A 16,169-nucleotide genomic window follows, 5' to 3' on the forward strand; every position below is an offset into this window, starting at 1 on the left:
CAGAGAGAGAGAGAAAGAGAGAGAGAGCGAGGGAGAAAGAAAGAGAGATAGAGAGAGAGAGAGAGAGAGAGAGAGAGAGGAGTGAGTGAGACTTGTGTTCCTGGTTCCTGCTGGTGAACTATTTCCAATGGCTGTTGAAAGGCTGTAGTGGAGAGATATGTTTCCCCTGCGCTGTGCTAAACATTATGTAAAGTCCTGCTGTGACACATCAATTCACTGGCAAATGCTAACAGCACATTCTAATCTTGTGCTCCTGTACACTGGTTGTGTGAAGTGGGAAGGCTGATACCAGGAGTCTCACAGAAGACTCATACTGATAAAATCTAAACCTTAACTGAATGGTGAGTTTCTTTAATTGTATAATATTGAGCAACACTTTCATCCAATCTTTCTTCCAAAAGTTTGAAATTCAGACCTTCAATGTATTAATGATTAATTATTCAGTGTTTCTCCAATTTTAACCAAGTATAACCAATTTTTTTTAATAAGGCAGTTCTTTTCATGTCTCCTTTTAAAAACCAAAAATTCAGGACACACACACACACACTTTTATTTCTTAAGGATACGATGAACTGAGTGGCTGGAACCAGCTCCTATTTAGGTGAACTGAAAAAGACACGCTGAGAGAAAAGAGAAACTTGAACAAGCTAACTTTCCAGCCTCCCACCGAGCGTGTGGGCTGCCATCTCTGACACTGTTGCAGAACACAGCGTCTTTGGAGGAATCCGCTAAATGCCATTTTGTCATGTCGCAGATGTCTATGTAATTGGGTGCTATAAATTCAAATTTGCAGTGAATATTTTAGCCGGTGGCCATCTGTGATGGGAGAACTAACTTCTACACTCTGGACTGGTGACAGCCACGCAGCAGCCCACAGCGGCCTGAGCAGGGCCACCTGAATGGCCCCTTGAGCCCCCTGTGATCCATCAGGGTACTCTGGCTTCCAGCATGGGCGGCCCGCAGCAGGCAAGCATTCAGTGAGCTCTGCAGTGATATATGATAGCTACTGACAAAGATGGTCTGTGGTTTTCATAACAACCTAAAGTATTATTGAATAATCCATATCACATGTTTCAAATTTGTCAAGGTCTTTCAAGTCTGTTAACTGCAAGACCATTGGGAGCCCTCCAGGGCATTAGTTAATAAAGCTAGGGTAAGGTTAAGAAGTAAACACTATTGATATTTCAAGCACTGAAATATGATACTGAAAAGCAGGTGGAGATGCTGACGCTCCACACACTAATGTGGTGCCATGTGAATCTGTGGTTACTATAGCATGTCTATCTTGGTTTGTGTTGTTGGCAGTGCAACAGAATGTGGAGTGGCGTGGTAGCAGCTGGACATGTTTACATAGCTCCAGCCGCCCCCTACAGCGGCGTTTCATTATCCTCCCAATCACAATGAGCCATCCGCTTCCATCAGGCCAGGGCCTCGGTGCGGCATGCGCTGCACGCAACACACACACCTCACACACGCACGCGCCACACGCACGCGCCACACACACACCCCCTCGCCCTTCCCCCGCTACACAATCATCTCCCTCCGCCACCACGTCCACCCTCGTCACTCACTCATCTATCAACGCGGCGACGTCTAGGGGGACAGTTCCCCCAATTATGCTAATGCTGATAACTTTATCACGCAATCTCGCCCTGCCGCTGCGTGAGGCGAATGAGATGACCGGCCAAGCGGCTCGCCGCTGTGTGTGTCGGGAGAACGTGCAGGAGCCGGAGATCCTTTGGTGCATGCATTGTGTCCGACACAGCAAAGAAAGCATGTCATATGCACTTAGTGTGAGTGTGTGTGTGTGTGTGTGAATTTACATGTTGCTTGTGTCTGAGGCAGAATGCACTGTGTATACGGAGCATGTACTAGAGCCAACATAAATATGTGAAATACAACAGAGATGTAAACAATATGCATACTGCATACCCTTAGAAACAATGAGTATGTGTGTGGCTTGCACTAAAGACTTGAAGTGTGCATGCACCACAGCTGACAAAGCATGCACACTGTGTGCACCAAAGACAGTGAGTATGCGTGTGGTGCGTGCCTAAGGAAGCAAATATGTTTTGCGTGTCTCCACGTATACGTGCATGCGTGCGTGAGTGTGTGCCTGACAGCCTTTGACATATGGCACTGTGGCCAAGGCGCTGCCAGGGGCGGCTGATTTGATGAGGCTATCTGTGAGGCGCGGGGGGGGAAATGTCACAGTGGAGCCCGGGGTCAATTACTCCCCCGGTAATCCCAGTCATTCCCCTTCGTCTGAGGGGCTGGAGAGTCAAGGCCCTGATTAAACTCTGCTCAACGAGAGGGAGGATGAGGCTGAAAACTCATCTGGAGGGGAGAGTAGGGTGTGTGTGTGTATGGCGTCTGGGGAGGGGTGGTGGTGGTGGACAGTATGTGTGTGTTTGTGTGTGTGTGTAAGGAAGGAGGGGTGGTGACGAGGGAAAACCAGCACACAAACCTGTGAAACGGCTCTCAGCCACTGTCACCCCCCACGCACGCGTCCCTCTGCCTCAGGACCGCAAATGACGAGTCACCCTCACACATCCACTGCAGACCGCTTATGAGTCACCAAGCCCTAAACCCCACGAGCCGCCGCCATCAATTACTGACACATATTTGTATTATGAGAAGGTTCTTGCCCATATATCATAGGCGAGTTGAGACCGAGGAAAGAGGTTAAAAACATTCCTCTGCTAAACACAGAACATTGCCTAGCAAGGTGGAAATAATTGATGAGCTGGTGATTTGATGGCAGCTGTTAAGTAGCTTAATCCCTCATAAATGCACCCTTAAAAAAGGCTGAAATGAAGTGTGCCTAATACTCCACAGCATTGCACGAGATTGCACTCTCTGTGTGAGAGACAGACAGAGAGAGAGAGAGAAAAGAGAGTGAGAGAGCAAAGGAGAGAGAGAGATAGAGAGAGAAACACCTGCGCACACACACACACACACACACACACACACACACATAGAGAGAGAGAGAGAGGCAAAAACTGATGGATAAGTGCATACCACCAGTAGGGAATAAATATGCTGATGCAATGTTATTTACCAATCTTAATGCATGCTTTTCTTGCACACACAGATATGTACAATGCATCTCACCATTGTGTATCCCGTTGAAAACAGGCCATTTCTTTTCTATTTGACAAACACTAGGCTACCAACCTACCCACTGTTTACCATTCCAAATCACTGGGTGTTAATACAACTCTACAACAACACAATAACATACAATAACATTAGCTCACACATTTCATAAATCCTATGACACTACCTCAAAAAAACACAAAAAAGTACTAAGAAGAGGCAATGCAACAGCAAGCTATAACCCTCACAATATGATGACCTTTGGGCTGGGTGAGATAATGCTTAAAGAAAAAAACAAGGCACTAGACTAGGAAGCACCAAAGGAGAACAACGAGCAAAGCTCAAAGTACTGCACCTTTGCTGTGTGCATGGAGCATGTACCTCCTCAGTCTCACCTCTCAGTCTGAAGAGATTGCAGTGATTATCGGGAGGAGAAGAGTGAGATCTCAAACGTGTCTAACCGTCACACCCTTCACAGACATGTTAGGCTAACCACCTTGAACCTGAAACTCTATGCTAATTGCTTCCTGGGTTCTCCTCTGTGGCAATTACTTGTGTTGATTAAGTGAACCGTGTAATACTGACAGCAGCAACAGTGACAGTGGCAGCATAGAGGCCGCCACAGCCGGCAGTGCAATGTTGTGCAGGAAGGAGGGCTTCGTGCAAAAAACTGGCTGCCTCACCGAAGGCTGCCTGCCTCAACTGCTGACAGCAATGTTTAAAAAGAGGCATGAAAACAGCATCGTCATCACTGGAAGGAAAGGAGGGATGATGATAAGTTTCAGAGAGCGTATGCATCTACAGTAATCCTCCCAATCTTCTCTCTCTCTCTTTCTTTATCTCTCTCTCTATCCCTCTCTCTCTCTCTCTCTCCCACTCCATCTTTCTTTCTCTCTCCTTTTCTTTCCTTTCTCACACGCTGTGTAATTCTCTTTCCCTCTCCCTGCTGCAACACCCCCGCCCGCTCAGTGACACAAATGTGCACAGACGAAGAGTGTGTGTGTGTACCATGGTGAAGAACCACCTCCGAGAGAGTATTATATTACATCATGAAACACTGTTGTAATGGCCTTATTGTCCTCATCAAGGGGAATTATAGCCTGTTATTGGTATTACTCCTAACTAGACTCCCCGTCCTTGTTATTGCAACACATCTACAAAATGAGAGGCTCCGTTCTTTTGTTTTGCTCTCCTCACTTCTTCAACCATATTCTTGGCCAGCGTATCAACATGGCAACACTACAGACATTTATGTCAACATCACTTAGAGGCAGTAGAATCACGGAGCAATCACAGAATACTGCTGACCGTAAACAGTGAAGACCACTTATCCAGCAATCACAGAATACTGCTGACCGTAAACAGTGAAGACCACTTATCCATCAATCACAGAATACTGCTGACCGTAAACAGTGAAGACCACTTATCCATCAATCACAGAATACTGCTGACCGTAAACAGTGAAGACCACTTATCCATCAATAACAGAATACTGTTGACCGTAAACAGTGAAGACCACTTATCCATCAATCACAGAATACTGCTGACCGTAAACAGTGAAGACCACTTATCCATCAATCACAGAATACTGCTGACCGTAAACAGTGAAGACCACTTATCCATCAATCACAGAATACTGCTGACCGTAAACAGTGAAGACCACTTATCCATCAATAACAGAATACTGCTAACCGTAAACAGTGAAGACCACTTATCCATCAATAACAGAATACTGCTGACCGTAAACAGTGAAGACCACTTATCCATCAATCACAGAATACTGCTGACCGTAAACAGTGAAGACCACTTATCCATCAATCACAGAATACTGCTGACCGTAAACAGTGAAGACCACTTATCCATCAATCACAGAATACTGCAGTGAAGACCACTTATCCATCAATCACAGAATACTGCTGACCGTAAACAGTGAAGACCACTTATCCATCAATCACAGAATACTGCTGACCGTAAACAGCCATCAATCACAGAATACTGCTGACCGTAAACAGTGAAGACCACTTATCCATCAATCACAGAATACTGCTGACCGTAAACAGTGAAGGCCACTTATCCATCAATAACAGAATACTGCTGACCGTAAACAGTGAAGACCACTTATCCATCAATAACAGAATACTGCTGACCGTAAACAGTGAAGACCACTTATCCATCAATCACAGAATACTGCTGACCGTAAACAGTGAAGACCACTTATCCATCAATCACAGAATACTGCAGTGAAGACCACTTATCCATCAATCACAGAATACTGCTGACCGTAAACAGTGAAGACCACTTATCCATCAATCACAGAATACTGCTGACCGTAAACAGCCATCAATCACAGAATACTGCTGACCGTAAACAGTGAAGACCACTTATCCATCAATCACAGAATACTGCTGACCGTAAACAGTGAAGACCACTTATCCATCAATCACAGAATACTGCTGACCGTAACCAGTGAAGACCACTTATCCATCAAAATCCGTCGGATAAATGGCTACTTCGGTCTGGAGGTTCAGAGCTGCAGAGCAGACGGTCTGAGCTGCCCGTCACCTCCCCAGGCGGGTAGCATGGACTTTCGCTTTGAAGGCAGAGGGCTGCGGCGCTCACCTGGACACTGGGTCGTGGGGCCGGACGGTAATAAGTGGCAAGGCGAGAAGGAAAGCCCTGACCCCCGGGGGCCCTCGAGTCCAGATTTAACCTGCACTCACATGGCATCAGGCAAGGACAGTTTAGTGTCGGTTGCACTTAATCCCCACCCGCTGCCTAATCCTGGGGGCTGAGCAAACCCTGCTATACCCCACGGGCATGTCTCAATGGCCTCCACACTATGGAGGAGACACATTAAAGAAAGGCAGACAGAGAGAGAGAGAGAGAGAGAGAGAGAGAGAGAGAGAGAGAGAGAGAGAGAGAGAGAGAGGGGGGGGGGGGGGGGGCTCACATAAAAAGTGATGGAGTGGGCTAGATCAGAAGAAGAGTATCATAATTGTATTTAAGTGGACGAAAGAGTGAAGTCGCTGTGGTGAATATAATCACACACACACACACACACACACACACACACACACACACGCACACAAACAAACACACACACAGGCTAAATTATTAATCGAACAATAAAGATCATTATCAGATGCCTTTTTCCATCTAAGGCAACCTTAATCACTCAAGTTACTGCATAAACCTTAAATATTAAAATTTAAATTATACATATTGATGTAGTTGTGTAAGTCATGTAAAAGCCCCCTCAGTCAGTATAAATAAAGCCATTTTGGATCTGTTTAGTCTGTTAAAGAACCTGAGCATGATATAAGTTATTAGAGCTAACAATTGCCACTGATTAAGTCAGTCCCTAAATCACAGAGAAATGGAAAAGAAGGATTTGATGCCATCCACATGTATGTGTTATTATTCATGCGTTTGCTGTTCATGCTGGTTCTTGCACTTTACATTATTCTGCTTCAGTATGTTTTTGAACACCCTGCAAAATCAAAACCACCAGAAAAATACAAGCAGAGGCATAGTTTGTCAAGTTGCAGGGTGTGAAAAGTGGCTGTCTCCAGGCTAATCTCTGGCACCCAAAAATATATATTCCTCAGAATAGGAATATACATTTACAGGACATTTTCAAGGCCTCACAATGACACAAAGGCTTCCCTTCAGATGCCATGTTGTACTAAGAAAACAGGTAAATCTATGACTGTAAATAACTATTTGCAGATGTTTCAACTGATGTTCTTTGAACATCCATTAGTGTATGTTAGTTTGGCCCTCTTCCAACAACAGCCCCTTGACCACTTCCATGAGACTTATATGAAATGACCTCATATTAGTCCTGCATGGGCAAGTTGTGCAAATAATGGTATGTATGTTCTCACAGATCATGTAATGGAAGCCTGCACAAAACACTGCAAGGACTCTGCAATGTATTATTGTCTGTGTGTCTTGATCCGCCCCTGGTTCCCTCTGCTGAGTAACAACATCTCCCTTAATGCCTAATGAAGATAACTCAAATCTAAAAAACAACACAAAACAAAGTAGACATAAATCCTAACCTAGGACAAACCCAGAAACAGACCCAACACAGCAGATAAATAGCCAACATTCACATTAAAGAACGAAGTCAGATGCCATTTTGGGTGCCTGGGAGCGCTGCTGCGCTAGATTGGCTGTTCATTTGAGTCAGGATAAGAAGCAGGACATGTCCAGAGGGTCCAGCCTGCCCACTGATTGAGAGCAAGAGAGAGCACTCATACTTTGCCTCTCCTCTTTATTGGACACATGGACCCACAACGTGGAGAGAGAGCGTCCAGTTTTCAACTCATTACATCTATACTTCAATTTAATTTCCTCTCTGAGGAGGAACCATAGGATTGCGCAGATATCTAACAATTTGAGCCCATCACAATGGGAGACACTTCACTGTGTGTACACTTATGAAACATTCAAATATCTCATGAAATCAGTTGCTTTCACGGTCTGATAATGGTAAAAACCGAAGCATTACATTCAGCCAGAGAGAGAGAATATGTGTGTGTGTGTGTGTGTGTGTGTGTGTGTGTGTGTGTGTGTGTGTGTGAGCGTGAGAGAGAGTGAGTGTGTGTGAGTGTGTGTGTGTGTGTGTGTGTGTGTGTGAGAGAGAGTGCTGAGTGACCGACACACCCCTCCGTGCCACAGGAGGCCACTGGCCTGTTTGTCCTGACTTGTCCTGTCCTGTCCGACCATGAGTAAAACAGAATGGACACATTCTAAAAATCAAAACAATTTGTTCTACCTCTCATTTATTGTGCTGTTTGCCTGTGTGTGTTTTGTATATATTTTCCAAACAGAACCTTTGTAGTTATCTTTTTCCCACTTCTGATTGTTTTTTTGTTGTTGTTTTTTTAACACAACAGAAAGTTTAGCGATACGATCTTAGCCTTTTGCCACCCTTCCCTTCCCACTGTTTGGGTCCTGTTTCGCCATCTTTTTGTCTAACCTCGGAACAGCATCTACAATCCAAATTAGTCAGCCGGCTCTCCGGAGAACGCCTCGGACGATGTTCCGCCTAAAACAAATCTGACTGGCACGCGCGTTTGACTTTGGTGCACCACGCCTGATGTCTGGCAGCACTCTGTCTGAGCTCCTCCGTTAGCAGGGAGCGCATGGTGGGTGAGGGAGATATTTCACTAGCTCACAGGATGAATCACGACAACGACGTCAAATTGGTGGAGCCGGCGGAGCGGACCAATGGGTTCCCTTACCTGACATTGTCGTGCCGCTGGATGTAGATCTTGTGAAAAATCCTCTCGGGGGGCTTCAAGAAGTCTTCTTTCATTTCCATAGCCACATTCCTGGGCAACAAACTCATCAGGAGACGCTCCTGTGTGTGTGTGTGTGTGTGTGTGTGTGTGTGTGTGTGTGTGTGTGTGTGTGTGTGAACAAGAAAGAAAGAGACAAAATGAGAAATGAGAACAGGGGTGGTGGGAAAAAGAGGAGAATACAAAAAGAGGGCAGAGAACAACAGGTCCAAGGGCAGGACAAATAGTGTCAGAGAGAGACTAAAGACCACTTACTCTGAGAGAGCACAGATACCCTCTGGACTGTGTGTGTGTGTGTGTGTGTGTGTGTGTTTGTGTGTGTGTGTTTGTACGTGCACCATGCAGTACCTGTTTCTCATTCTCATCCTCCATGCGTAAGCGCTCCTCGATGCAGTTGCGCGCCTGCAGAAAGGCTTTCCTCTGAGCTCTCTCAGTGAGAATGCGCACAAACATCCCCGACAGGTTGACGCTTGTGAAGAGCACCGTGTTGGCCACCAGCTGCAAACACACACATCATCACAGTTAGTCATGATATGCTGCTATTTAGTAATCGTTATGAATATGAATTAATTCCTCATAATAATGCATTTTCAGTTATTGCTGCCATAGATTAACCTGACTCTCGCCAGATGAATTTTGTTCTGCCTAGCTCCACTCATCCATCTGGGATCGCTCCATTGGAGAGGTGTTTCAGAAGGCTGGGTCTTATCAAAAATCCTTGCATGTGATTGGGTAAGCCACTTGTCCGTCATCTTTATTGACGTGCTACTTCAACCACTCACATCGAAGCCAACCCATGACGCTGATGCGAGCCATTGTTGTCTGAATCAAAACAGTCTCACAGTCGCTTCTCCGCTACGTCACATCTATGAAACTCCCGCCCTGCGTCCTGATTGGCTCTACCATACCATCTAGTGCCAAAATCACTCCCAACGGAAGCGATCCCAGATGGATGTGAGTGGAGCTAGGCGGAACGAAATTCATCTGGCGAGAGTCAGGTTAGCCATAGATATCAACACAACATATTTACCTGCAGTACATATACAAATACTACACAGATGCTGTTACAGTCCAGTGTATTGCATTTTGATGTGATGTGCCTTAGCTTTTCTGTTGGTTAATAAACTTTGCATGATTTGAGATTCGTTGTTAAAGAAGATCTTTATACTGTAAAAGATGTTAGGTGAAATAACATATAGAACATGGTTTGGATATGCTTGGTAGAGCTGTTTGTCTTTATATAAACCTATCTTGTTATGTTATTGAAAAGCACAGCATCTTTCCTTGGATGACCACATCCACTGCGTTCAGAGCTTATCAACTCTATAGCCACTGGCCAGTGGCCAGAGGATCTTAAGGGACTAAGTTTACCTGGGATTGCTCTGACCAGTGCTAGGGGTGGAAAGGGGTTGCACGACACACAGAGGAAACAGTGTTGTTTAATCCCCCATCTTAAGGCTGAGTCAGTCACTGACTTGCTCACAAGACCATATGGATTACGCCGCACTCTCCCTGTCCAAGCACCCCTCGCACTGTCCAGCTCCCGGGCCACTCCAGTGCACTGTCCAGCTCCCGGGACACTCCAGTGCACTGTCCAGCTCCCGGGCCACTCCAGTGCACTGTCCAGCTCCCGGGACACTCCAGTGCACTGTCCAGCTCCCGGGCCACTCCAGTGCACTGTCCAGCTCCCGGGACACTCCAGTGCACTGTCCAGCTCCCGGGCCACTCCAGTGGCCTATGAGTTTGGGCTCATCTGCCGTATGGCCGGACATGAATCAGTGTGCTGCTGACACACTTCAGGGGAGTTATTTCAGGGGCGAAGGCCACCAGCGGGACTAGATCAAGGCCATGCTTAATACTGTGGCACACATATCTAGAAGACTTGGGTCAAACATGCTCCTTAATTAGCTGGATAAAAATCTATGTAAAAGGGTTAGGAATCACTGGAGGATTCCGTGTAGCCTCAGAAGAGGATTTTGTTTGAATGTTAGACATTGAGGTAGCCAGCCAGTGGGCTTGCCATGTGTTTTCTGGTCTTTGGAGAAGAACATTAGAAAAGATTTTATGCATTAAGTAATATTCAGGCATAATGGTCTCTGGGGTTTAAACACAGGGTTACAATTCAAGTAAACCTACAGTTAAAGATATTAGACCTGAAGGATTGTTACAAGAAGCGCTTCCTTTATGACTTTCAGACAAATGTTGAACTCCTCTTCTAAGCTTAAGCCAAGATAGTCTCCATTGTGAACAATGGCATGACAGACACACAGAGACACACAGCTTATCTGTGCTAGCTCAAGCAAGCCAGGGATTCTGCTGCTGGTGCTGTTGCAGCCCCTGCCTCTCTATCCTCCACATCCAAAATAACTTCTGAAGTGCCCCCCCCCCCCGCTCTCTCTCTGCCCAGAGAGCACGCAAGTGGATTGGACCCTCGACCATGTCCTAATTTCACAAGTTCTTCTTTTTGAGGTCTTCACTTTGGTTTTGCATCAAGGACTTTTCAGCCTCATCCTCTGGGGATTCAGCTGTCCAACCCCCTCCCCCTCCCCCCACTCAGACACAGACACACACACACACACACACACACACGTATACATGCTGCATGCTGAGACAGAGCCCTGCTCTGGGACGAGAGTATTGGAGCTTGGTCTTGAAGGGCAAAGGCAGCCATCATCTACCCTGGGACATTCTTAGGTCTGTGTAGGAGCCTCGACACAGGGTGACATGAACACTAATCACTGACAGGGAGCGCACGCCCCTACACCAGCAACCCTTCCACAGCCACCTGCTGAGACCGCCTGGCCACTCACAGACAAACGGGGCTGGCAGCAGCAGTGGGGGGGAGGGGGGGGGGGCCTCACTAGGATATTATATCCACCATCAACAAGAAGACATGAGGTGGCCAGACTGGATTAAGCCAGACTGTGTCTATTCCCATTACATGTGAAGCAAAGCAGCTTGCCTCGAAGTTCATTATGATGCATTGCTTTGCAGTGGTAAATGTATTATGCCATTGATTTCAGTACAATTTTTGGGAAACTGAAAAACTGATGGAGTGGTGTCTGGGGATTTTTGAGTCATGGCTGGGACAGAGCATTGAGTTAATATCTCATTTCTCCTCTGCAATTCTCCTCTGTCAATATTTGTTATCAAAGCGCGATCAAACACTAGAAGCAGAAATAATTTGATTCTGGCCATTGCTACCATTTCGTTGCGGTGATTTCCAGTTTTATGGAATTTATGAGGTTTCCTGTAGAAAGGCCCCAGTGCGCAAGCACTCCCACGCTCCTCACCTCCCGCACTCTCCACGGAGAAAATCCGTCTCGCGTCATAAGCATGAGTTTAGACGCGTCACTTAGAGGTCCGCCAACACAGCGTTGTCAGCTTACTCCGCATTACCACGGCCATTGCGTGAACTTTCTTTTGTTGGCATTATATAGGCACAATGTGACTGCTGTGACTAATGTTCACTCATTGTTTATGCATCTGTGTATCTATGTTGATCTGCTGTAGTTGGTCAACTACAGAGCTAATTGATTTGCATGTTAACTCGTTTATACAAAGCATGGTCTTGGTATTTAAGGGTGACAGCCTTCACACGAATCGGAAATGTTGTTGTTATGGAACAGGTCTTTCAGTAGTCAGGGGATCTTTGCGCCGAGTGTTTTTGAACCCTGCTTCAAAAACGGTACCGTTCGCTGTCCACATACAAGTGCTGAAATGAACAGTTTGGTTGGTAACTTTAGAGCAACGCCACGGTGTTTTCACAAGGTTGTTGACTGAACCTAATAATCCCGTATCGCATGGGAATTAAGTCACAAATAGCCTAGCAGTAAACAACACCTGAGCAAAGATCTAAAACTGTTTTGGTGTGATGGGTTGCAGAGGGAAAGCAAAAGATACGAGCCACAAAGCACACTTACCGTTCTCCACAATTTCTGCCTTTTCACTGTCACCGACGTGGCAGTAACAATGATGTGACATATGGCAACCATAACGCCGAAAATAATGGCCAAGAGTGTCCGAACAGGCAGGAGTGAGTAGGCGACGAACGTCACCAGCATGAGCTGCCACATGCCCTGCTCTGGAGCTGTTGGCGGCTCCATGCCCACCGTGCTGTGTGGAAACGGGCAGTTGAGGAATGAGAAGGTAAAACTGAACAGCAAGGTCAGGTTGACGATCTGCTGTAGCTGGGTCACCTGCAGGTACTTGACATTGGTCACAATGAACAGCGAGATGAATATAATGCAGTGCACCGGATGGGACCCCTTGGCAATGGTGAGGTTAGGACCGGAGAGCATCTCCACCACAGCCAGGGTCAAAGCCATGATGATAAGTACAGCCAGCGCTTTCAGGGTCGAGGTCTGCTCCAGCTTCAGGTTGTAGTTGTGGAAGAGGGACTCAAGCTCTTTGCAATCAAACTCGTCCTCGCAAGCGATGGCGGTAAGATGAACGCCGGGCGGACAGTGGCTTCTCTTCCGCCGGGTTTTGACTTTCTGAAACGGTATTTCCTCCATGCCAGGGCCATTCATAAGCCGAAAGATAATGCTCTACCACAGTCTGCGCCGCGGAGAGATTCCCCTGACCAAACGCGAAGCAAGTTCTGGGGAAGCGTCCCAGATAGCTGTGTCTGAAGCGGGCACAGCGGCAGTGTTGTGCCCAGCTCTTTCCGCCCGCTATCCACAGGTTGAAATCTGTTGTATGCCGTGGAGAACAGCAGCATCCGAGGATACATGCGTGCCTCAGTCTGGCAGGGGAAACGCTACTAACGGGTAGATATTGACGGCATTTTTCCGGAGTAAATTCCTGTCTGTGATAAAGGAAACTGGGCTGTTGCCGCTGACTCGACGAACAGTCTAGGCTATCTAGCTGCAATTCGCAGGGCTCAGGTTGGATCACGCCTGCGCAATGTGAGCTTCGGATAAAGCACGTCTCAGTAACTCAACAGATTGGAAAGACCAGCAAGATTTCAAAAGAAGCTATGCTCAGGTAATTGGTAATTCGAAATTTAGATTTATCTTCGATAATATTCAAAACATTATAGGCAATCTAGAAGTCTGAATTGGGTGCTGGACTGGTAGAAGGTAAAATCAATTCAGGTGGCACACTGGATTTCACAATAATCCTTATACACAAAACCCTGTCATACACACACACACACACACGCATATTTGTATGCAATTATCCAAACCAAAATCTTTCAATTTTGTCATGACAGATGACAATCTTTGAAAAATGGTATAATGCAAGCTCTACAAGCACTGACACTGAAAAAAAAAATCTTAACATCACTGCTATTTGTATGTGTGTGTATGTGTGTGTGTGTGTGAAATGCACATTTCTTGCTTTTTATTGGCCAAACATTGCCATTACAACATACGTTTTTCAGTAGGCCTTTACAGTTTGTGGATCTACATTAGGAATAAGGCTATAAAAGGCAGCAGTATGTTACAGTTATTATAATGTTAGATGGAAATGCACAACCTGACTGTACAACAAATAAACTACTTAAATCACAGTTCAAAAAAATTCCAACATACACTTACTTAAACACATTTCTATGTGTTAATTTCTCCCATCTGGAAACTCCAGGTATATTACACCAGGCCTTGGAGAATAATAGAATTCAGAGCCTCAAGTCGTTGTCTCCTGCTTGTAAAAAAAGCTCTTAAAATAGTGTGTCACATATATAGGGGAAGTCACCAGTGCTTCCGTGTCACTTCAGCTGAGTATGTACAGGTAGCTCACAGTGAACCTATAGATGGCACATTATCACAGGAGGTGAAAAATAAAGAAGGCAGGAGAGAAGAAGAAGAAGAGGGAAAACATCACATCTGCAGCTGAGCAGCAACCAAATGGATCAATGTCTACAGGTAGGTAGAGAGTAGGGTAACAGTGTGGGGGTTGGGGCCTTTCTCTCTCTCTCTCTCTCTCTCTCTCTCTCTCTCTCTGTCTGTCTCTCGCTGAACCAGTAAGGAATAAAGCCCCATAATCTACCATTATGCTTTGCATTTCTCAGTAGCCTATCAGATTCTTTTGTATTGTTCTTGTTGTTCTAGCTCCCAGTATAACTACCCAATTGAAGCCAGCAGCCAGCCCATCACAGATCCCACCGCTGGAGGTCTGAGCCCCACTGGGAAAATGTGTTTGGTCCACATGGGTAACTCCAAACAGATTCAGGAAGGTGCTTTTGATGCATCAAAACAGACAACACACACACACACACATGCACATACACCCACACCTATCCCCTGTTACCCATCAGAAGCACAGTATTTGTCTGGATTTAACCCTGTCAACAGCCGTGCTTGTTCTTTTGGACACATAATATATTTTACACTATTGTTTAGTAAGAAAACACTGTTAGGGCAATAACAATGTGTGCATTTTTAGTGGACATTATCTGATTATCTTGGGCAGCCGTGGCCTACTGGTTAGCCCTTCGGACTTGTAACCGCAGGGTTGCCGGTTTGAACCCCGACCAGTAGGCATGGCTGAAGTGCCCTTGAGCAAGGCACCTAACCCCTCACTGCTCCCCGAGCGCCACTGTTGTTGCAGGCAGCTCACTGCGCCGGGATTAATGTGTGCTTCACCTCACTGTGTGTTCACTGTGTGTGGTGAGTGTGTTTCACTAATTCACGGATTGGGATAAATGCAGAGACCAAATTTCCCTCACAGGATTAAAAGAGTATATATACTTACTTATACTTATACTGAAGCTGTGTTGTCTTCAGATTGAGAAATGCTGTGGAGTTTTTCTGTTAGTTTTGGCCTCACCAGTTAGAAGGTGAATAATGAATCTCTAGTTCCAGATGACAAACGTTTAAAAAAAAAGATCCATCACATCGTTCCTTGAGTACAGGTAGTTGACCAGTGAAAAAAAGAAGAAATTAACAGAAACCAACAGAAAGGGCTGCTTTTGTAGAATTCACACCTGAGACACCACAAGATGAACATGCACTTTGTGTCAGAGGAACTACAGGCTAGGTGCTAATGTCACAGCCCGTGTTCCCTACGGCAACATACAGTATGTCCACACTCTCCCCATCTGCTTCACTGACCTCAGAGCAGTTGTCACTTGATAGAATCCACCATCCCATGAGTGACTAGAGAAAGCAACAAGGCAATTTTAATCTCACGTTAAATCACCATCTTACTGTGACATGTTCTCTACATGTGAATTCTACCTGTTGTATTCATTGGGGTGGTATGTGGTCTAGTGGTTAGAGGTCTGGACTTGCAAGTTTTTCCACCAGAGGGTTGTAATTTCGGTCCCAGGGGCTGCCACCATTGTGCCCCCTGAGTAAGACGCTTAAAGGTGCTCTAAGCGATGCCATGCATTTTTTATGTCACTTTCTGCAAACATCACCTAACCAACCGCTAGCTGTCTGTGTCCTGAATACAATTAAAAACACGCAATCTCTGTGGACAGCCCAGGCTCCAAAAACGGCAACAAAATCAACCTGGGCAAACCTAGCCCATAAAAATATAACAAACTGTTCCAGCAAATCACAGACGAGATGCGCGTTTAGGAGAGTTTCAATTGCACGGGAGCAGCATGGGAGGGAGGGGGAGGAGGTAGCAAGCTAGCTCTCTGTTTTGTTTGAAAGTCAACAGAAGTGACGTTACCCAGCATCGCTTAGAGCACCTTTAAGCAGGTTGGTCCAGGGGGACAGGCCCTGTAAGTCATGGAGAAGAGCATCAGCTAATTGACAGAATAACTAGATGTACCGCAGAGCGGTACAAAATATGACCGCCGCC

General features: G+C 45.9%; 1 protein-coding gene across 4 annotated transcripts in view; it reads right to left on the reverse strand.

Moving 5' to 3' along the window:
• Positions 1 to 12,940, reverse strand: part of adcy1b (adenylate cyclase 1b) — a 46,870-nt gene extending 33,930 nt beyond the window's left edge. For all 4 annotated transcript variants that reach the window (XM_076295751.1, XM_076295752.1, XM_076295750.1 and 1 more), the window contains exons 1-3: positions 12,332 to 12,940; positions 8,757 to 8,906; positions 8,352 to 8,470 (exon numbers count right to left, since the gene is read on the reverse strand). In XM_076295751.1, the coding sequence (XP_076151866.1) occupies positions 8,352 to 8,470; positions 8,757 to 8,906; positions 12,332 to 12,940 (878 nt within the window). The remainder of the gene's footprint in view (positions 1 to 8,351; positions 8,471 to 8,756; positions 8,907 to 12,331) is intronic.
• Between the last annotated feature and the right edge of the window lie 3,229 nt (positions 12,941 to 16,169).

The sequence above is a fragment of the Alosa pseudoharengus genome, unplaced genomic scaffold, assembly GCF_046254945.1.
Source record: "Alosa pseudoharengus isolate Yale_2024_CS ecotype anadromous, Long Island Sound unplaced genomic scaffold, YU_APseudo_1.1 YU_APseudo_1.1_scf_2, whole genome shotgun sequence".
Lineage (NCBI taxonomy): Eukaryota > Metazoa > Chordata > Actinopteri > Clupeiformes > Clupeidae > Alosa > Alosa pseudoharengus.